Consider the following 18,877-nt stretch of genomic DNA (forward strand, 5'->3'; position numbering starts at 1 on the left):
CTCTCTGCCCATGCTGAGCTGCCTTGCTGTTACTTGATAAATAAATGAAAACAACTTTCTTAGAAAGTTATAAAATCACTGAGGGGATACACTCACACAGAAAAAATTCTGAATTTCCCAAGAGCAAGTTGATTTATCTTAGTAGTGAAACTGTGTTTCACTGCTGCCAAGAGCTATGGTTAGTCATTTTCTTCAGGTAACTACATTTCATACAAAAATGTCAGCTGTTGTTATGCTTTTCTAAATGGTATTTTCTGGTCTTCTTCGCTTCAGTGCTTGAAAATGTGACACTGCTTATTCCAGAAACCAAAAAATTTGGAAGCCAACTAAAAAGCTGCTTTTTCTAGCATTTTTTATGCTAAAGGTCAAAGATGAGTCTCAGTTCCCTGAACATGTTCCTCTTCCACCTTTTGCAAAGCAAAGATCTTATACAGGACTATCTTTTGTGCATGACCTCAAAGAAATGAAGCGTAATGAGCTGCACGTGAGAGAGTTCTTGTTTATTGTGCTAGTTATTAAAAAGAATTACTATCAAATGATAATATATTCTGATAGATAAAATAATGTGGAATGATGGAAAATACATTACCTCAGCAATTTTGTAATTAGATAGTGCATATCCAAATGGCACAGAGAGAATAATTCCACATTGGCAGGGAAAAATAAGATGACCCACTAGGTCTTGCTTGTTAGAATACTAATTTATTCACATATCCCTTTTTTGGGCAGCTATTTTTATCTACGAAGAAAAAACAAAAACAAAATAAAAAACCTGAATAAGAAGGACACCTTATTTCTTAAAGTGTTTTTTCCTTCTTCCTCCACTTCATTAAAAAACAAAAAAACCCAGATTTTTTTTAACTAAGAAATACTAAAGAAAATCAACGTTTGTTTCATTTTTAATTAGAAAGAACTTCTTACAGGTACACAGAATGGGCAAGAATAACAGGATCTGGACCAAATTCCTAGAAGCCACTGAAAAAAATCACTGTGAACCAGAACTGACCTTATTTAAGGAGCTTTTGCTTTTTTCCTCAAGGAAGATAAATTTGCTTAGTCCAAGTACAGTATCTACCAAAACCCCCTCAGAAATACAGAAAGATTTATGAATTTACTGTATACATAATCTACCAAAATTATGGACACCACAATTTGCAAAACATGAAGCACCACCACCAAAGTATCCATAATTTCTCAAATATGCTTAAGAATACTGACATAGCAGCCCCAATATATGTTTAAAGATCCAACTGTTTTTTTTTTTTCTTCCCTCTTGGATTTACTGTGTGCTGTTAACACAGAATTCAGCAACAGAAACACGTTCTTCTAGCTGCACAACTTTCTAGCTACTGCTCATGTAGTTTCTGCACTAGTGGATGCAGTGCTAGATGTGAATCCTACATATCAAATGCTGTGATGCAACCTGGGGGGGACATGTGAGGATTAGGGCACATCTCTAACAAAAGCAGATCAAAAAGACGACCCTTAGTCCCTAAGAGCCTAAAGTTGCCCCACTGACCAAAGCCGAGTAAGAAGGGTTGGATTCAACAAAAAAGCACCATTAAGTAGAGAGACAATATTTTTACCTCAGCAGCAGATCAAGAAGTGTAACCAAACACTATTTTGCCTTCAAAGCAGTAGCAGGATCATAACCCTTTATGTCACAAGAGTAGACCTGGGCAGTTCAGGGATCAGCATGGGAGCAAAGCTAAGGCAGACACTCCTAGACAAAAGGGTCCAAGGCAGTTGGCTGATTTTCAGTGATCGCCTTCTCCAACCCTGATGTGTGGGAAATCAAGCAAAGATGGCAGGAAGCTGACAAGAATGAACAACAAGCTCCTGACTAAAGTCAAAAAAAGAAACACACAAGGTGGAAACAGTGGCAAGTGACCTGGAAGGAATACAGAGCCACTGTCTTAGCACAAAGGAATGGAATCAAGAAAGCCAAAGCCCTCTTGGAGAAGAACCAGCAAGCAATTTGAAGAGTATTAAAGGCTGCTGTAGGCATAGCAGCAGCAAATAAAACCATGAAATTAGACAAGGTGTGAAGTTGCTGAAAGGGATGAGAAAAATTCCATTTTGATCAAAGGAATTAAAAAAAAAAAGCACAGGCAGTTGCTTTGAATAACCTCAGAAGATTCCTTTCAGAACAGATAAAATATAGTTTTAGGAAACAATCCATAGCAGTCTGAGACAGAGGGAAGGCAGGGGTATCAGGAGGTCAGCTAGGACCATTATGGACAACTGTCATTTATATTCGTGCTACACATGATCCAGGACCTCTTTGGGTCTTTAAAGCTTTTATTTTGTTGCTGGGGGTTTTCTTTCGTTGTTTATTTTTCTCTCAACACACTTTTTTCAGTTAGTCACTTGTTAAGGCAAACTTGAATTATTTGTGTGCCTCACTTTGGGCGGTATTAAGAATGGTCTGAAAGAAACCTGAAGGGCAGGGTGCACCCTGTTGTTCAGGGAGAATTGTCTCAACCTATGCACATAGTGTCGCATACATCGAGAGCTTTATGCTAAAAATGTGATTTGGTGATTTTCACAATTCTCGGGTGTTTTTTCAACTTACAGATATTTGACTTTTGAACTGTCAACTGCCTGACTGAAAAGTACTTCTCCCATACATATTAGGATGATGTATGATCAGTCCTCACCATCCATAAAAGGAAAAAGTTGTGTGTTTGTACCGTATATCCCAGATATTTTACAGTCACCCGTGTCCTGATCTTGTCTATAACTTATGGACTTTGGCACCTTTCCTGAGAAAGAAGATTGTGATTTGAACCCTTTCAGGTGATCGCTGACTTCCTAAATTACCTAGGTCATCAAGGTATTCTGCAGAAGTGCAAGAGAGACTTCATTTACCCTATTTAGGAATGGATGGTGTTACACTTTGAAGAGAGCTCAGTGTCTATTACAGACATGTTGGGAATGCACATCAAAGAAAAAATTCAGTATTATGTACCAATGTTCAGCAGAAAACAATTCAGCACATACTTTGATTTCTAAGTTTAGCCACTGCAGGAGGATTGTGGTATAGATGCTGCATACTTGATACTGCTTTCCTGGTCTTGTTTAGAGCCTTAAATGAAACATGCAGGTCTCTACATTTGCTTGCTCCTGGAAAGTGTTTCTGGACCTTCTGTCGAGTCCAGCTATCACATACAAGAGAATCTTGTCCTTTTAAGTGCCTAGATACACTATTCAGTACTATTTCCCATTGCAAAAAACACTTAGGTCAAGAAACCACAAAGTAGTAGCAAAACAGCCTAGGAAAAGGGATGCCACCTTCAATTTGATACCACAGTATGAAGTTTACAAAATAAATCATAGGTATGGGTCTAGAAGTTCACCTTGTTACTTATGACAGAAGTACCTAACCAACATTTCACTAAAGCACAAATCTTGTTTGTTGGATATTTCAGATCACTTCTGGAGTATTTACCAACACATTTGTATAGTTGGACATGAGACCTGTAATTCCAGACAACCCTAAGTACAAAGTATTGTACCACATAACCAGATGTCCTTACAATGCAATGAAAAATTTAATGGAAACAGCTCATTTTCCTTTAGCACTAAACTATTAACATATACAGTAGAAAGCATTTATAGCCTGGAGTGGCTTGGTTAACAAAAAGCACTTGACCTTCATTGTCAGTTCTGCTAACCAGTTTAAATCCTGCTCTTCCACCCCTCCATTCTGATTATATAAGGCAAAACCCAAGACAACTCAGAGTCCAATCCCCACTGTATTCAAGGCAGAGGGGCAAAAAAGATTAAGTTCAGTCAAAACAATTTTTAGTTTCAACTTCTAAAATGGAGCATTAATTACAGTCTGAAGTAGTAAAAGGAGAATACAGAATAAAACAAGGGAACTAACTTTAAAAACTCAGCATCAAGAGGGCATAAGACAGCAGCCAATATTCCTTCAATGAAAGCTCTAAATATTTGAATTCACCTTTCTGGACCCCACAGTAATTTAATGCAGAGCAACAGATGCTTATGACTGGTGGTCAGGAGAATGGGAGAACTGAGGAAAATAAGAGTATTAGTGACTCCTAATACCCAAGTACCCCATCTGTATGTTTTGTAGGGAACAATACACTGATGTTTGTACTCTGATAATGGAAAGCTGAAACATTTTTTCTCCAGAACTGAAAAAAAGTCTGGTTGTACCAGACTACTCTCATTACTTCTGCAGGTCAGGCTAGGAAGAGTTTCTCCTCTCTATCACCACAGAAAAACAAATTCTTGAAGTTTTTAAGTTTTTGGTTTTTACCAGTTCATCTCAGAGCTGAGCAATTCAGTTAAGGCTTTCTGTCCAAAGCTTTCGCAGGTAGGAAGCAAATGCTTCCACCATGTAGTTAAGAACGTCATTAGGTATCCCCCAGACTCCCAAGTAAGCTGAAAGGAGTTTAGAGTAGCAAGTTCTTCACAAGGAAGCATTATTTCAGGCTTGGAACATTAATAAAAGGGTTTGTACTGGACAGACAATTCCCTTGAGTATGAGTTGATGGTAGTTTCTAAACAGAACCAACATTTCCTGTTATGATTAACGAGCGTTCTTACCACAACCTGCAACACCTGGGAGTTAAATGTGAGCGAGTGAGTAACAAAGACAAGTGACACTCCTGCAGGATCCTTGGGGGCTAATACTACTGTAACCGGCTACACCTATGCTAAAAAACCCTAAAGATCCTTGGGTTGTATTCCATGTGCTTCCCAAACTGTCTACTTTTTCCTCCTTTTAATTTAGTACTCATTAAATACAATGCCTACGCTCCAACTTGCAAGATTTTGTGGCACATAGGCCCATTTCTAACAATTACAGCTGAGAAAGCACTGAAGATTTCATTCTCCAACTGCCAAGTTAAAAAATATCTAGATATATCAGCTAAAGAAAACTGACTTAAATAAAACTGTTACAGATACCTTAATACCACTAGGATTTAAACTATCATGCACAAGATCACCTTAGGCAGCTTTTAATATAAGAATCCAACAGAATCAGGTTTTGTACAATATCCACCTAGGTTTCCATTGCACATACAAACCTTACATGCACTGTTCACAAACTGAGCTGTGACTTAGTTTGAACAAAAGTCTTCAGAAGCATACAGAAGATGTCTGATTTTTATGGTTCATAGCCTTTTTATGTCCCCTTACCTCAGGGTACTGTTTATAAGTTCTCATAGTCAAGCCTAAACTGTATTCTTCTTAGCTGTATTCTACAACCCCTCGTTATACTCCCTGTATCCACCACCACAATGTATTCTAAGCTTTACTGACTTCCACCAGAGACTGTAGCTGGACAGTCCCTGCTGTATTTACAGCTATGACAGTCCTACAGGATATATCCATTTTAGCTCTTACACTCACCTTTAAGCTTACAGACAATACATAGGAAGCGGTGTCTATGCTGTGCTTATAAGCTTTCCCTCTGAAATGGCACGAGAGACAAGATGAAAAATTGACTGTAGTATGCTTGCTCTGCAGTAGACAGGAGGCTATTGCACACAGCAGTAGGCTGTAGTGAAAGTCCTGTATTCATCAATTCTAGAGAGTATTCACATAATAACTATGAGCCACTGCAGGCATGTGTTAGCCAAACCTACTTTTCATCACTTTATAAACTAGTTTACATATTTAATGCAAGTACCTGTCAGTAAGACCTGTCAACCTGCCTTTGAAAAGTTAAGTTTGACATAATTCTTCCCTTAGAGGGAAGTGTGTGTGAGAGAGGGGATATTGTTGGGTTTTTTTTCATATGTATTCCAACACAACTGAGTGCCAGAATTCAGTGCTGAACTGAAATACAGTTTACAAGGTTCTGGGGTTTTGGATTTTTTGAGGGTTGTTTGGGTTGCTTTTGTGGTTTTGGATTTTTTTTTTCATTGACTTAAAAGAAAAATAGGTATGACAACACATCAAGGTATTAACATCTTAAAAATTTTAAGGCACATTCCAACAAAATAAACTTTTATTGAATGCAATATTAGGCATTCTATTTTGTTTAAGGGAACAGCCCTTCCACCCCCCAGGAGATTCCCTTTGACCATTTCCAAAAGCTGTATTTCAGTTACAGAAATATTTCTCATGATTAGAAACAACAAACTTCAGTCTAAATTTTCCTTGAATTACGAAGTGCAACTAAATTCTTCCAGAAGATAACAGTTTTCAGTAGGCACTAGAATGAGAAGCCTGCAAGTTGTTTACAGCTGCTGGGTACAATGTTACGTTCACTCAAATTTTATACTAACCCATCTAGAGTGTTGTTCTTGAAGAATTATATAAAAAGTGGAATTTAAGAATAAAGAAATGCAGCTTAAACAGCAGGTTGTCACCATTTAAAAAAAAAAAAAGTCTTAATGGCAACCTGCATATTTCATACGACTTCCACAGTATGTCAGCTAGCAGAGGCTTAGTCCAATAATTTAAAACTTGAGATAGGAATGTCTTTTGGTTCTGAACGCAGATCATAAGTCAACATGTTCAGTATGTGAAGGCTCAGTTGTTTCATTCTCTACTTCCTCTCCTGTGAAGTTAAACATCACAATTAGAATACAAATCTACTATGAATTATACATATATAATTATGATTTTTGAAATTAGGATTTTTTAAAGAGAAACCCAAATCAACATATTTATCAAGACCAGAGAAGCAATTAAGCTCTATATAACATCTACTTGCACCATTCTCCTAACCTAAGCTTGTATTTATTTTTTTTGCTATATGGAAACAAAATTTTTCAAATAAACTGGTATTACACTGTTAGTGGAAGGAAAAAAAAAAAATCAGCACAGGTATTCTATCCTAGGCTTTTGTTTTCAGCTATTCACAGTGAATTTCCTTCTTTTCACACAATCTATCAGTAGTAGTTCCAATATTTGAAAAAATAGGGCAAGTCTTACTTAGAATTGTTTTCTATAGTACAAACTGCTCAGTTCAGATGTTACAACAACCTTGAAAAGAGCAGAGCAATTTTATTCTATTGGGAAAAGCAGTATATAAACCAAAAAACCTAAGCCAATTTGACAACCTTTCATTTTACTTTTAGTCTCAAAATGTCAGACCACATTAAAAATCATAGTAACCTGATACCCTGCACATCAGAGAAGTACCTAACTAATTCTAAAGGAGTAATAACAGTGAGCACCGAGAGTATAAGGTATGAACTGAGTGGTCTTGAGCAGCAAAACAACATGCATCTTTACAACTTATTAGTACGAGATGAAAAATCAGTCTTGGGGATGGAAGTGGGGGGACAAAAAATCCAAACAAGCTAAGAAGTAGAAAGAAAATAAAGGTATGAAATTAAGTGTCTCTCATCTGTTGTCCTACAGCTGTTATTGCAAAATAATCCCATCTTTCTCTCTGGAATTGTAAAAGAAGCCTGGATGGAGTAATGGAATCTTTAATGAATGTAGTTCTGTCTGTATGGGTCAATATATCCTAGAAAAAAATGACAGTTGCGTTTTTTGACTGAAGGTATAGTTTAAGTGAAGCTAAACAGTTCCCTATGACTGACAGATGGATGTCTTCACCTTAACACCAGCACTGGCACATACGTGATCACAAAATAAACAAATTCAGCTTTGTCATCCAGCAAAAAGAATTCATAATTTTCTGAGATTTCAATGAGTTGAAGATTGCATGCAATCAGGTAAACCCTTAAGTCACTACAATTAATGATAAAGGAAAGAAGTGGGGAGGATGAACTCCTTTTATGACAGCAGAAATTTGCTAGCTCATTTTATGCAAAAAAGCCAAACCCTTAAGTGACTTAAAAACACAATCTTGAGTTAAGCAAAAATGTAGCAACACAAGAACAGAATCTTTAAAAACATAAACTATCTTTAAGCAAAAAAACATGACAGTGTGGCCTACACTATGAACTATTGATACAGACCACAGCTGTACGAAGATGACAAATTATACAGAGGGGTTTACAAGCAACTAGCCCCTTAGACTGAAATAAAACTCTAAGTTGTTGATACAGCGTATCTTTTAAAAAATTGTCCCTGAAAAGCTACTTGCCTGGTTTTACAGTTTGAACACATGTTCCATCCTTATCTTCAAACCCTTCTGAACATACACACTTGTAACTACCTGACGTATTAACACAGTCTTGATTCTCTTTCGTGCAGACCTTCTCAGGAAGGTTACATTCGTCTATATCTAGAGATAGCACAGGGAAAGAAAGAGTCCACTGCTGTTATTTTGTTATAAACCTTATTTGCGCTCAGTCATATAAACAAAATTCTATTCAAATATGAAAAACACTGAAGAGCAGAATCCTGCTGCAACAGACTTCACTTCTGTTAAAATAATCTAATTCTTCATGATTTGGACGTTTCAAAGTTATTCAGGTAACACCCAGGACTGTTGTTTTTAATGTTTTGCAGGTCCCTGTACAGAGAAATGTATTAAGCAATTATGTTTGTCACAATCAGGCAATTCATCTTAACCTACTGAACATTTCCCCCACAGTCATTTTCTATTTATACCATCAAAGTATAGCTAAAGGGAGCAGAGCTTGTAAATACTACATCAGTACAGTGAATAGCTACTTCAGATTACGCATATGTCCTGCTCCTTCCCACAGAGGAAGTCTAATTTCACATTATAATTCACTAAGAATGAATACCATTTGAACTTGGACATTGATGGATTAACAGAATTCCTGTCTTTCTGTTACAAAATGAATAGAAACACAGATCTGAAGTGGTAGGTAACTGACGAAACTCATGTACCTGTTTCCTGAACCTACTAAAAAATACCTTGTTCCCTCATACCAGTGATTCACTTTAAGCCTTGCCAAGCATATTAGCTCAGTAATATAAAGGAAGTTATTAAGAATGTCTTTGCAGCTAATACCAGAACGGCTGGGTTCATTTTGACAGGCATGAAAGCTGAAGCACACAAATGTCAACGTACTTATGAGTTCCTCAGCATGGCTAAGCAAGAGTGAGCAAACCAGTGTTCTACCAGGTACAAGTCCACCAACCTGTACACTTCTCATCTTCCTTCACATATCCAGATGCACAGGTCTTGCATTTTTCAAAACCTTCTCCTGTGCAACCTACACAGCTGGCATCACATGCTAAAGATAAAATATTTTATGCATTAAAAAATTGTATATCTGGGGTTTAAAATACTACCCTTAAAGTCAGATGGCTTACCCACACAAGGAATCATGGAATGGCTTGGGCTGGAAGTTAAACTTAAAGATCATCTAGTTCCAACCCCTCCACCATGGGTTGGATACCTTTCACTAGACCAGGTAGCTCAGAGCTCTATCCAACCGGTCTTTGAACACGTCCAGGGACAGGGCATTCATAACTTCTCAGGTCCAGTGCCTCAACACCCTCACAGTAAAGATTTTCTCCTAATATCTAATCTAAACCTATTCTTTTTCAGCTTGAAGCCATTCCTCCTTGTCTTGTCCATTACATGCCCTTGTAAAAAAGTCCCTCTCCACCTTTGTTGTAGGCCTCTTTAGGTACTGAAAGGCGGTGGAGCCTTCTCTTCTCCAGAATGGACAATCCCAGCTCTTTCAGCCTGTCCTCACAGGGAAGGTGATCTTCTTGATCAAGATCTTCACAGTTGACCCACTCAGGCAGGGCCATGCCTTCCTTATGTTGGAGGCCTCAGAGCTAGATGCAGTACTTGAGGGAGGGGGTCCCACAAAAACAGAGTAGAAATAACCAGAAATTTCTTGTTTTACTCATACAATAGGTCTGAAGTTTCATCCCCCCGTGCCCACTGAGGATCAGACCACACTGTACCAAATACCTATCATGCATTTTCTAGCATTACCTCTAGCATTAGATTAGGATTCTAGATAGTAAAATACAACAGTGGATTGAAAAGAAACCTTTGCATGAGAAAGATCCATCTGTATTCAAACAATACTGGTGCTCTTTGCAAGGAGAAGCAGCACATTCATCTAAATCTGAAAGATAAAAAGTGACAAGTTACCTAAAATAGTAGTCATGATTTAACATCCAGATTAATATTTGAATGCTATAAACTTAAACTGACTGCATTGAGAATAGTTGTTCCAATGAGTTTGGGGTCAGGTATGCAACATGTTAGATACTAGCTAGTTAGAACTAGCGTGGTAACATACACTGTTTTGTTCAGCTTAAACCTGCATTAGAAAATCAAAACTGATCCTTAGATGTTTTGTGATGGCAATAAAAGATGTACCAGAAATTCAAGAGCTCAAATTAAATAAACTTCCAGGATACCTGCAATCCTTGTCATTTTCAAGTCACGCATTTATGCAAGTATCATAACAAACAAGCAGACAGCCTACTGTTCTGGAACACTATTTTCTCCTCTACTCCTATGTTACCAAGTTACAGAACTTTTTATATGACTAAAAAACTTACATAAATGCACATACATACACCACTTAGTATTCTACACAAAGCAAATTGGAGCAAACCAGGTTATGATTAGGACCAGGCAAGCTGAAAACCAATTCCACTGCACAGTTAAAACATGCAAACCTTATGATTTTGAAGAAAGGCTGCAAGAGTATTTCATTAAAAAATTCGGACAAAGAAAGGCTATTATTGCTGTCCCTTTCCTCCTGTCACTGCTGTCACTCTCATCCTGTTACTGCACCCATCATTCCTACTGATTACTCAATTGATTTATAGTTCATTAGTGACAATAATTATTTGGAAAACCCCAGCTGTACAGAAGACAGTATCAAAGCATCTTAAAAATGCCCTTGGATTGCTCAATAGTGGCCTAAGCAGGTATTGCAAGAGCTGTAATTCAAGCCCAGTTCTCACTGGCACTTTGAAAAGGAAGCAGTTCTAAGACACTGTTTCCAGGCCTTATGTTAGAGGTCTTTAAGGGGTCAAATTCAACCAGTTAAACAGAATGTGTTAGTCTCCCCTAGTGCCTTCCTGCACTGGGAGTATTTTCAGTGTTCACATTTTTCCTGAAGTGTTTCACACTTATCTCCTCATAAACCAAGTTAAATTATAAGATAGAAACAGGTAAGAGATTAATGGAATGACTGAGCTTGATGTCTCCCAGTATTTCTGTCCAACAACAAGAAAAGTTAGCATGCATGGCTTATAGCGAAGTGTTTGAACTCTCTTAGGGCCGAGCATTTATGACAAAGTTATGTGAAGACAATTGTGCAATTAGTACAAAATATGTAGTTAAGTTTACAGGAATCTTCTAGTAGTTGACAAAATAGCTTAAATCAAGAGCAGGACATTGTTTATCATTCAAATAAACACCAAGAAAACTCATGTCTCAAAAGAAACACCCTGCTTGCTGCTATATGTATTCCACTAAACTAAAAAAACATACAGTGAACAGTATGATAACTATCATCACCAGGCAATCAGTGGGGAGAAAATACTGCTTTCCTGCAACATGAAACAAGTTAGGAAGACAGAGACTAATAAAACTATAGAAATCTAAAGTGACAGATCGTTTCCATAAAATACAATAAAACTTGGAAGTGATGTCATCTAATCTTACTAGCCATTGTTACTATAAAACCTGTTTGAAGTCTGCCAAGCATTACTCACCCACACAAGCTCCACCTTCATTTTTAACCCAGCCTTCTTTACAGTCTTGGCAGTCCTTGTTACTTGAACCAGTACAAGTCTTACAGACAGCATGGCAGGCTGAGAGGAGAAAACTACAAGCTGAGTTTTGTTGAGAAATCCCAAGACAAGTTTGGGCACACAAACTCTCAAAGAAAACCTTATTTAGGATTCACTGGAAGCCATCATCTTTTAGCAGCTTGAAACTCCCATTCACAAGATGGCACCTCCATAAGGTCAAGATTTAATTTAGAAACATGGAGCTATCTGTCCAAAACAACTGCAAAATCCCAAAATACCCCTGGAAACCAAACCTAGCAATTACAGTTATTTGCACCACTGAGAACACTGCCATGAAATTCTAGTGACTAGAAGTGGCAGGTCCAATTTCTAAAATATTTGAAAAGAGGAGATCAGGAAGGCAAATTTAGATCAGCCCCTCAGAGCTGGGACATGAGTTTAAACATCAAACTCTGCACTTCTCTACCTAATGAATCCTCACACTACTTCATTTGCAACTAGCTATGAGATCAGTGTGTGAACTGATATTACTCTGAAGAACTTCAGAAGGAAATATACTATAAATCCAGTTGTAGATCCATATTTTATACATATATATATATAAAACGCATATATAACGCACCTATGTAACATACGTATGCTATATATTGTAATATAAAATGAATCATACAGAAGAATTACTACACAACCAGATTAAAAAAAAAACCAATACAGACTATTTAAAAACAATCTTATTAGATCTCAGGGTCAGGATGTAGCAGTTGCAGAATCTCATCAAGGGCCTAAGAACAATTGAAAATCTGACCAATGCAAAATTTTATTTCTATGACCCTGACTTTGTTTCAAAATTAAACTCAGGCATACCTAACTGGAATCTAAGTAGTTTGCAGTACAGATCAACTGTTTCCATGCCTATTTATTCCATTTAAGCTTATCTGAGACATGAGGAAAACCTAGCTTTTAAAGTAGTTCAGTATGCAGTAATTTCAGCTCAAGATTTTAACAGTACTTTGGAAGCAGAGAGGCAAAGATTTTTATGAATTCTGCTTCTTAAAGCAGAAAAAAAATTTAAAAATCAAGGGCAATCTGGAAGAATGACTTAGCAAAACCTTAGAATTCCGCCAAACTAACTGACATGTCTTTTACGCTTAAAGCTGAGTGACCAAATTATGTTTTCTTCCTGCATTTGTTAGTTTAAACTGCTTCTAGTTTTGCTTACAAAAACTAAAGAAGTTACACAAAGATGTAGGCACGTGTTAAGACTTTGTTACCTGTACAAACGGAATGCGTCTCATTTCTCAAGGAACTGAAGTAACCACTGGAACAGTCCAAACAAAATTCTCCCGTGTACTCCTTCTTACAGCTACAGGAGCCATCTCCACCTCGGGTACCATCACCATCGCAGTGGCCATTTCCATGGCAAGGTCTTTCTGACCCACCATGACAAGCTAAAAAGGATCAAAAATATTTTTAAATAGGATGTTTAAGGAAATAACTTTCTACTCTCAGACACAAGCACCCGAAGTCCCTCCCTCTTCACAAAAAATAAAATAAAAACTAAGTAAAAAAAAGTCACACTCAACCGGGATATAATTTACAAAGTCTTTTTTACCCTTGTGAGTAACCAAAAAGTTTGCAATAAGGCAATGCTCAATAATATATTCAAGTACAAGAGAAACTCAAAACCATCTCCAGGAAAGTTCATTTATCAATTTAATCTTGGGTAAAGACCATGGCTCAAAATTTTATTTATTTTCCTAGCTTCCTGGATAAAATTGGTATCTTTATTTTTTCTGGGTCTCTGAGAAGGCTCATATCACAGTTGTAAAAATCTACCAGATATCACTTAGATCCATATAGGGAACGACGATTTAATTTTTACCAATATATTAAGCGGCCAAAATAGATGTCTTAACAAGGTGCAAAGTTTTAGAGATTTATAAATTATACCTGCTTCAGAGGCCAAAATATCTCTCACCACTTTTGCAAAGACCTTACTTTCATCTACCACCTACTTTTACCTAATTTCTCTCACTGCCTTTTTAACTGATCCTCAGTTGCAAGTTTCTTCATTTAATCCCCCAGCAGCATTTTGGCTGTTTTACTCTTGAAACTGGTCAAGGATTCTTGTCTACACAGATTCTGCAAGGCCACCTAAACAACAGCCTTCATGTCACAGAAAGCCTTTAAAGATGGATCAGGTGTGGATATGAGCATCAGATCGATGGTTTCTGCACATCTCAGTACCCTTGACAGCTCTGTACATTACTACATGCTCAGAAGACTTTTATTCAGGCAGGATATTCACAAGCCACTTAATTATGAGGCAACAGACAGGTACATACTACACAGCAGCCACTGTCTCATGCAAAGTATCATACATCATGTATTTGTCCATGACAGGAAAGACTGAAACAAACAGGTAAAAAAACGTATCTGCTACTGAATTTTTCAGAAGTTTTCAGAAGAAAAATTACCAAGGCAATCGGGTCCATATGTTCCAGCAGGGCAGCAAACTTCTACTGTTTCAATGCAAAACCACTTAAACAAATCAGGATACTTCTTCTTTCTGTATATGAAAGACATTCATTTACAAACAAAAAGAACAGAGATTCTTTAAAAGCATCACACAATTGAGCCAGCACAATACAGAAGAGAAATCTATTGCACATGACAGATTAGAAACCTGTTTCTTCTGAAGATTTCAGGAACCATTTTCTAGAAGTCCTCCAACTTGAAAATGTACTTTTTAAAATACAATACTATTAGCAAGCTCTACTCAAATTTTATAGATTATATTAAAGAAAAAAGTGAAGTAAGAGCAACAAATAAAATCAATTCATCTTCACACACACACACTCCTTTTTTAAAAGGCCTTACTTTTAGGGAAGGTTTATATATAGTTTAAACAGTCTTATTTATGTCTTTTTCTTATAGATAATTGCTGTGTCTTTTTCTCAAGTATACAGAAGATAGGCATTTGCTCAAATTATTGGCAACTTGATGACAGGGTTAAAATTCCTCCTCTTTTTTAGCACTGATCGAGTATTATTTTAGAAGAATTTTTTTAAATTAAGAAGTCATTTATATGTTACTTGACCACCAGAAAATACCCCAAATTAATTGAGTCCAACTCCCAGCTCCTCGCAGGACTTCCTACACTAAACCACATGAGCAAGAGTGTCCTCTAGATGATTCCTGAAGTCTGACAAGCTTGGTGCTGTAGGGAACCTGTTCCAGTGATCGACCACCCTTTATGTAACAACTTGTAAAAAATACCTAAGGTATTAATGGACAAAAACTGTCTTTGGAAACTACCACTGAAACGGAATGACATTTGGATATTGCAGGTTAAAGAAAGGAAGGTGAACAATAAATCACATTCAAAATGTCTATACAAAAACTTTCCAAACCCCAATGTATTTTATAATTTTTTTTTATTATTTTTGGAAGTCTACTTTGTCAAATTTTCTAGTTTAAGACCAGTTCTGCAAATTTTAGCCAAATTAAAGTCGCTAGGTTGCATAGTTTACCTTTCTGGAAGGCATGTCCTATGAGGAGCACCTAAGGACTCTGTGCTTGTCTAGAAGGAGGTGGAAGGGGTGGCCTCATGGCTCTCTGCAGCTTCCTGAGGATGGAAAGTGGAGAAGAAGGTGCCGATCTCGGTTGTATTTAATGACAGGACACAGGGGAAGGGTTCACAGCTGTACCAGGAGAGGTTTAGACTGGACATTAGGAAACATTTCTTTACCAAGAGGGCGATCAAACACTGGGATAGGTTTCCTAGAGAGGTAGTGTAGGCCCCAAGCCTGTCAGTGTTTTAGAGGTGTTTGGATAATGTCCTCGACAACATGCTTTAACTTTTGATCAGCCCTGAAGAGGTCAGGCAGTTGGACTAAGTGATCATTGTTCCTTCCAGCTGAAATATTCTATTCTCTGCTCTGCTATTCTATTCTATTCCTTTCATGAGGTGTTAACATATATACAATCCTGTATACTTAGGTAAAAGGATAAAGCAGTCATTTAGAAGAAAGTGGATTATCAAAAAACCTTATCCAGTTATGAAACATTATAATGGCAGTTCACCCTACTGAATTCTAGTTAATTAGGAGTGCTGACAGTCTAAATTAGTGAAAAATACTTAGAAGAAACATTATTTGGAACTAAAACATCCAAATATTAAGAAAGCTAAATGCTATACTGCCATCCTTGCACTAATTATATTTAAGACTAGTACATGAAACGCTTAGCTGTAACAGAAATCACAGTCCAGCTCAAAAGGCAGGTAGGAAAATCAGCTGCTACTCTACCATCCTCATGAGATCCAATTTCTACACTGATTAGCACCAACTATTCTTTTGATTGACAGCAGGACAAAATGTAGTTTCAGGAAAAAAAAGCAAGTATACAAAAAACTCACAAGAACCAAAGAGTCCCTTGCATTTTTGTGACAAAGGAAAACAAATAAGGGAATAAACTTCCCAATTTTCCAATGCTAGTTTGCCTCAACACCCCACTGGTAACTAAGTAGACAGTGTATAAGACACAAGTGTAGATGCTTTGGTGCAACACTACTGGAATTGAAAATCAAAATGAACACAGTACAGCAGCACATGATACTAAAAGTCAGCCTGAAACCAGCTGTACCCAATGGCAACTCTTGAAGGATAATGAAGAATTACCCATACTGCTGTTGTTCAGGAACAAGATTCAACATTATTAGTTCATCCTCTTAGATAATTTATTCACACACAGATCTCTAGCAAAAAAATGATACTTACAATTTGAACCACCATTTCTCTATAAGTTCTTCATGTTCTTCTACCATGTTGTTACATTCAAAGTTGCTACTGTCGCACAGATTCTCTATGATCTCTACTAGACGAATTTCACTACGGGCAGAGAAGGAAAACTAAATTTGATTTAAATGTTCGACACAAGACATGACAGAGCAGCCAGACTTCAGTGAGAATATTTCATCAGTTTATGGGGTGCCTTGAACTAGTTTCAGAACACACCAAGTATCAGAATGAAGAACTAATAAACATTACTTCAGTCAAAAAAAACCCAAATCCAAAACCAGAATAATGAGCACGAGAACCTTGTAACTTGCTTGCATTTACTATGTTTGCAGATTGTAGGTTTGATAGATTTTTAGCTTCCCAGAAAATTGGAGTGGTGTACTTTTCTCTTATGTTCAACAATACGTTTAATATATTTTTATTTGATACAAGCCTGTGAATCTCACAGTAATATCTCAGTGCTCCAACTAAGATAAACATTTGAAATGCAGGAGAAGGATACCAGGTTACTTCGCTCCATGATCAATTATATATACCGGTGCTACAGTAATCTGCATTCTCTTTGGCGCTGAAATAGTGACAACTCTAGGGAGGAGATACTGCTTCAATTCTAAACCAAGTATTTCAGTACTCTGTACCTTTTATGACTAGCAATAAAGTATTGACCATTACTTAAGATCATTACTTTAAGACATTAATGGCTAAATAGAAAAAACCTACTATGACTAATGACAGAATTAACTTCTGTTGTTTTCAGAAACCAGACGAATAAAGGCATTAATAAGGCATTTCAGTCTTTATTATAATCTTTAGATTACAATGTAATATAACATTTTAATAATTAAGAATTTAAGATTTGGACAAGAGAAACCGTAACTGCAAAGTTCAGTATTTAAGTTCCAAACAAACAACGGTACAGTGAAGTTACACACAGTGGACGCAAAACACAGCTGAATGAGAAGTACTTGAGACAGCTCACCTGGACTCATACTTTGACAGCGTCTTCTCTTCCCAAGCTGTGTTTCCACCACCAAAGTTTTTTTTAGCTGTATCTGCTAAACCCTACAAATAAAAAGTACCAGAAATTACACAGGGTTTGTTTCTAACAAAAATTAAGGGCAATAATAAACGCTTATATAAAATTGTGGAAAATGCCATGCAGAAACTACATTAGAGCCCTCAAGCCGCTGATCGAATTCCTGAGTGAAAGCAACTGCTAATGACAACACACAAAGTGAGAAAGTGCAGGTTACAGCATAACACGATTAAATTTTCCTAAGGCATAAGCAAGGCTTTGTTACAGTCTTGGTTTACAAAAAAACCCCATGCACGTATGAAACTTTACACCCTTCTCCCTCAAGTTCTCAGAAAGTTTTTCATTATCATTAGAACAGAACCTCTACTTCACTCAGTTCTGATAACAGCCCAATCCGCACCACGCTGTAACTTAAGCACACAACCATACAACAAGGCGATCAGCACAGCTGTCCCCAGTCAGAGCCAATGCCACCAAACGACACCTCAAGCGACAGTTCAAGCGACCTAGCGAGCCTGCAACAGCCGATATGCGTATGGAGAGCACTAAGCACCTGCCACCAGGCGCAGCAGCCCCTCGCTGCCGACACTGAATCTACGGCTGCTGCAAGTGGCAACAGTGAATGTCTGGGGACGAAGCTTTCCACCAGCACTTCCCATGGAGCCGGGCACGCTCCAACGGAGCCAGCCTTTTTGCACAAAAAGCACCAAACACCTTTGACGGCAGAGATGAAGGAGCTCTGCCACCCACCAGCCTCAGCACTGCGACCGCTGCCGGAGCAGGACCCGCCGCTGCCCCGTCACTGGGCCGGGCGCCGCCAGAAACGCGGCTCGGGCGGAGGCGCTCTCGCAGTGCGGCCTCTGGGCGCAGAGCCGGCCTGACTCCTGCCGCGCCCGCCGGCGCTGCCCGGTCAGGGGCCGGCGCTGCCCCTCGGCGCCGCGGGCGCGGAGCCGCCTGCGCCGCTACTCGGCCCCGCCGAACCCCGGCCCCACCACGGGGCCGCCCCCTACGGGACCGATCCCGCGGCCCTGCCACCCACCTGGTTGAACCTGTCCACGATGCCCCGGCAGGTGGAGCACGCCAAGCGCCGCCGCTCACCGGCGCCGCGGACAGGCGGCGGCAGCAACAGGGCAGCGCAGAGCAGCACAGCCAAGGCCACACGGGCCGGTCGCGGCGCGGGGCCCGGGCGAGGAACGGGGCCGGGCCCCATGGCGAGGGCGCGGGACCCCTGAATGCGGAGCGGGGCCGCCCCAGCCGAGCCCCCTCAGCGGCGGCCACACTCGCCTCGCCCCGCCCCGGCCCCGCCGGCCCGCGAGCTCCATTCAGATTTCCGCGTCAGCCCCACGCGCGCACCGGCCCCGGGTGCTCGTTGGTCGAGGCGGCGGAGCGAAGGGACGTGGTCCAATCAGCGCCTGCCACGCTCCGG

The 18,877-nt window shown here is 38.9% G+C and overlaps 1 protein-coding gene across 1 annotated transcript; it reads right to left on the reverse strand.

The window, feature by feature from the left end:
• Window positions 1-1,253: 1,253 nt before the first annotated feature.
• On the reverse strand, window positions 1,254-18,729 carry CRELD2 (cysteine rich with EGF like domains 2). The gene is made up of 10 exons (XM_048300178.1): window positions 18,491-18,729; window positions 17,395-17,477; window positions 16,395-16,505; window positions 14,091-14,182; window positions 12,885-13,061; window positions 11,575-11,673; window positions 9,888-9,965; window positions 9,018-9,113; window positions 8,048-8,188; window positions 1,254-6,544 (listed from the first exon to the last, which is right to left on the reverse strand). The coding sequence occupies exons 1-10, from the start codon at window positions 18,659-18,661 to the stop codon at window positions 6,486-6,488; spliced, it is 1,107 nt and encodes a 368-aa protein (XP_048156135.1). The 5' UTR covers window positions 18,662-18,729; the 3' UTR covers window positions 1,254-6,485.
• Between the last annotated feature and the right edge of the window lie 148 nt (window positions 18,730-18,877).

This window comes from Corvus hawaiiensis, chromosome 4 (assembly GCF_020740725.1).
Source record: "Corvus hawaiiensis isolate bCorHaw1 chromosome 4, bCorHaw1.pri.cur, whole genome shotgun sequence".
Classification (NCBI taxonomy): domain Eukaryota; kingdom Metazoa; phylum Chordata; class Aves; order Passeriformes; family Corvidae; genus Corvus; species Corvus hawaiiensis.

Excerpts from the sequence above, each read along its gene's own strand:
- CRELD2 (XM_048300178.1), bottom strand. The coding sequence starts at position 18,661 with ATGGGGCCCGGCCCCGTTCCTCGCCCGGGCCCCGCGCCGCGACCGGCC. Across the intron at positions 17,478-18,490 it reads TCGTGGACAGGTTCAACCAG|GGTTTAGCAGATACAGCTAA; the intron begins GTGGGTGGCAGG and ends TTTTATTTGTAG. Across the intron at positions 9,114-9,887 it reads TGGATCTTTCTCATGCAAAG|CATGTGATGCCAGCTGTGTA; the intron begins GTTTCTTTTCAA and ends TTTTATCTTTAG.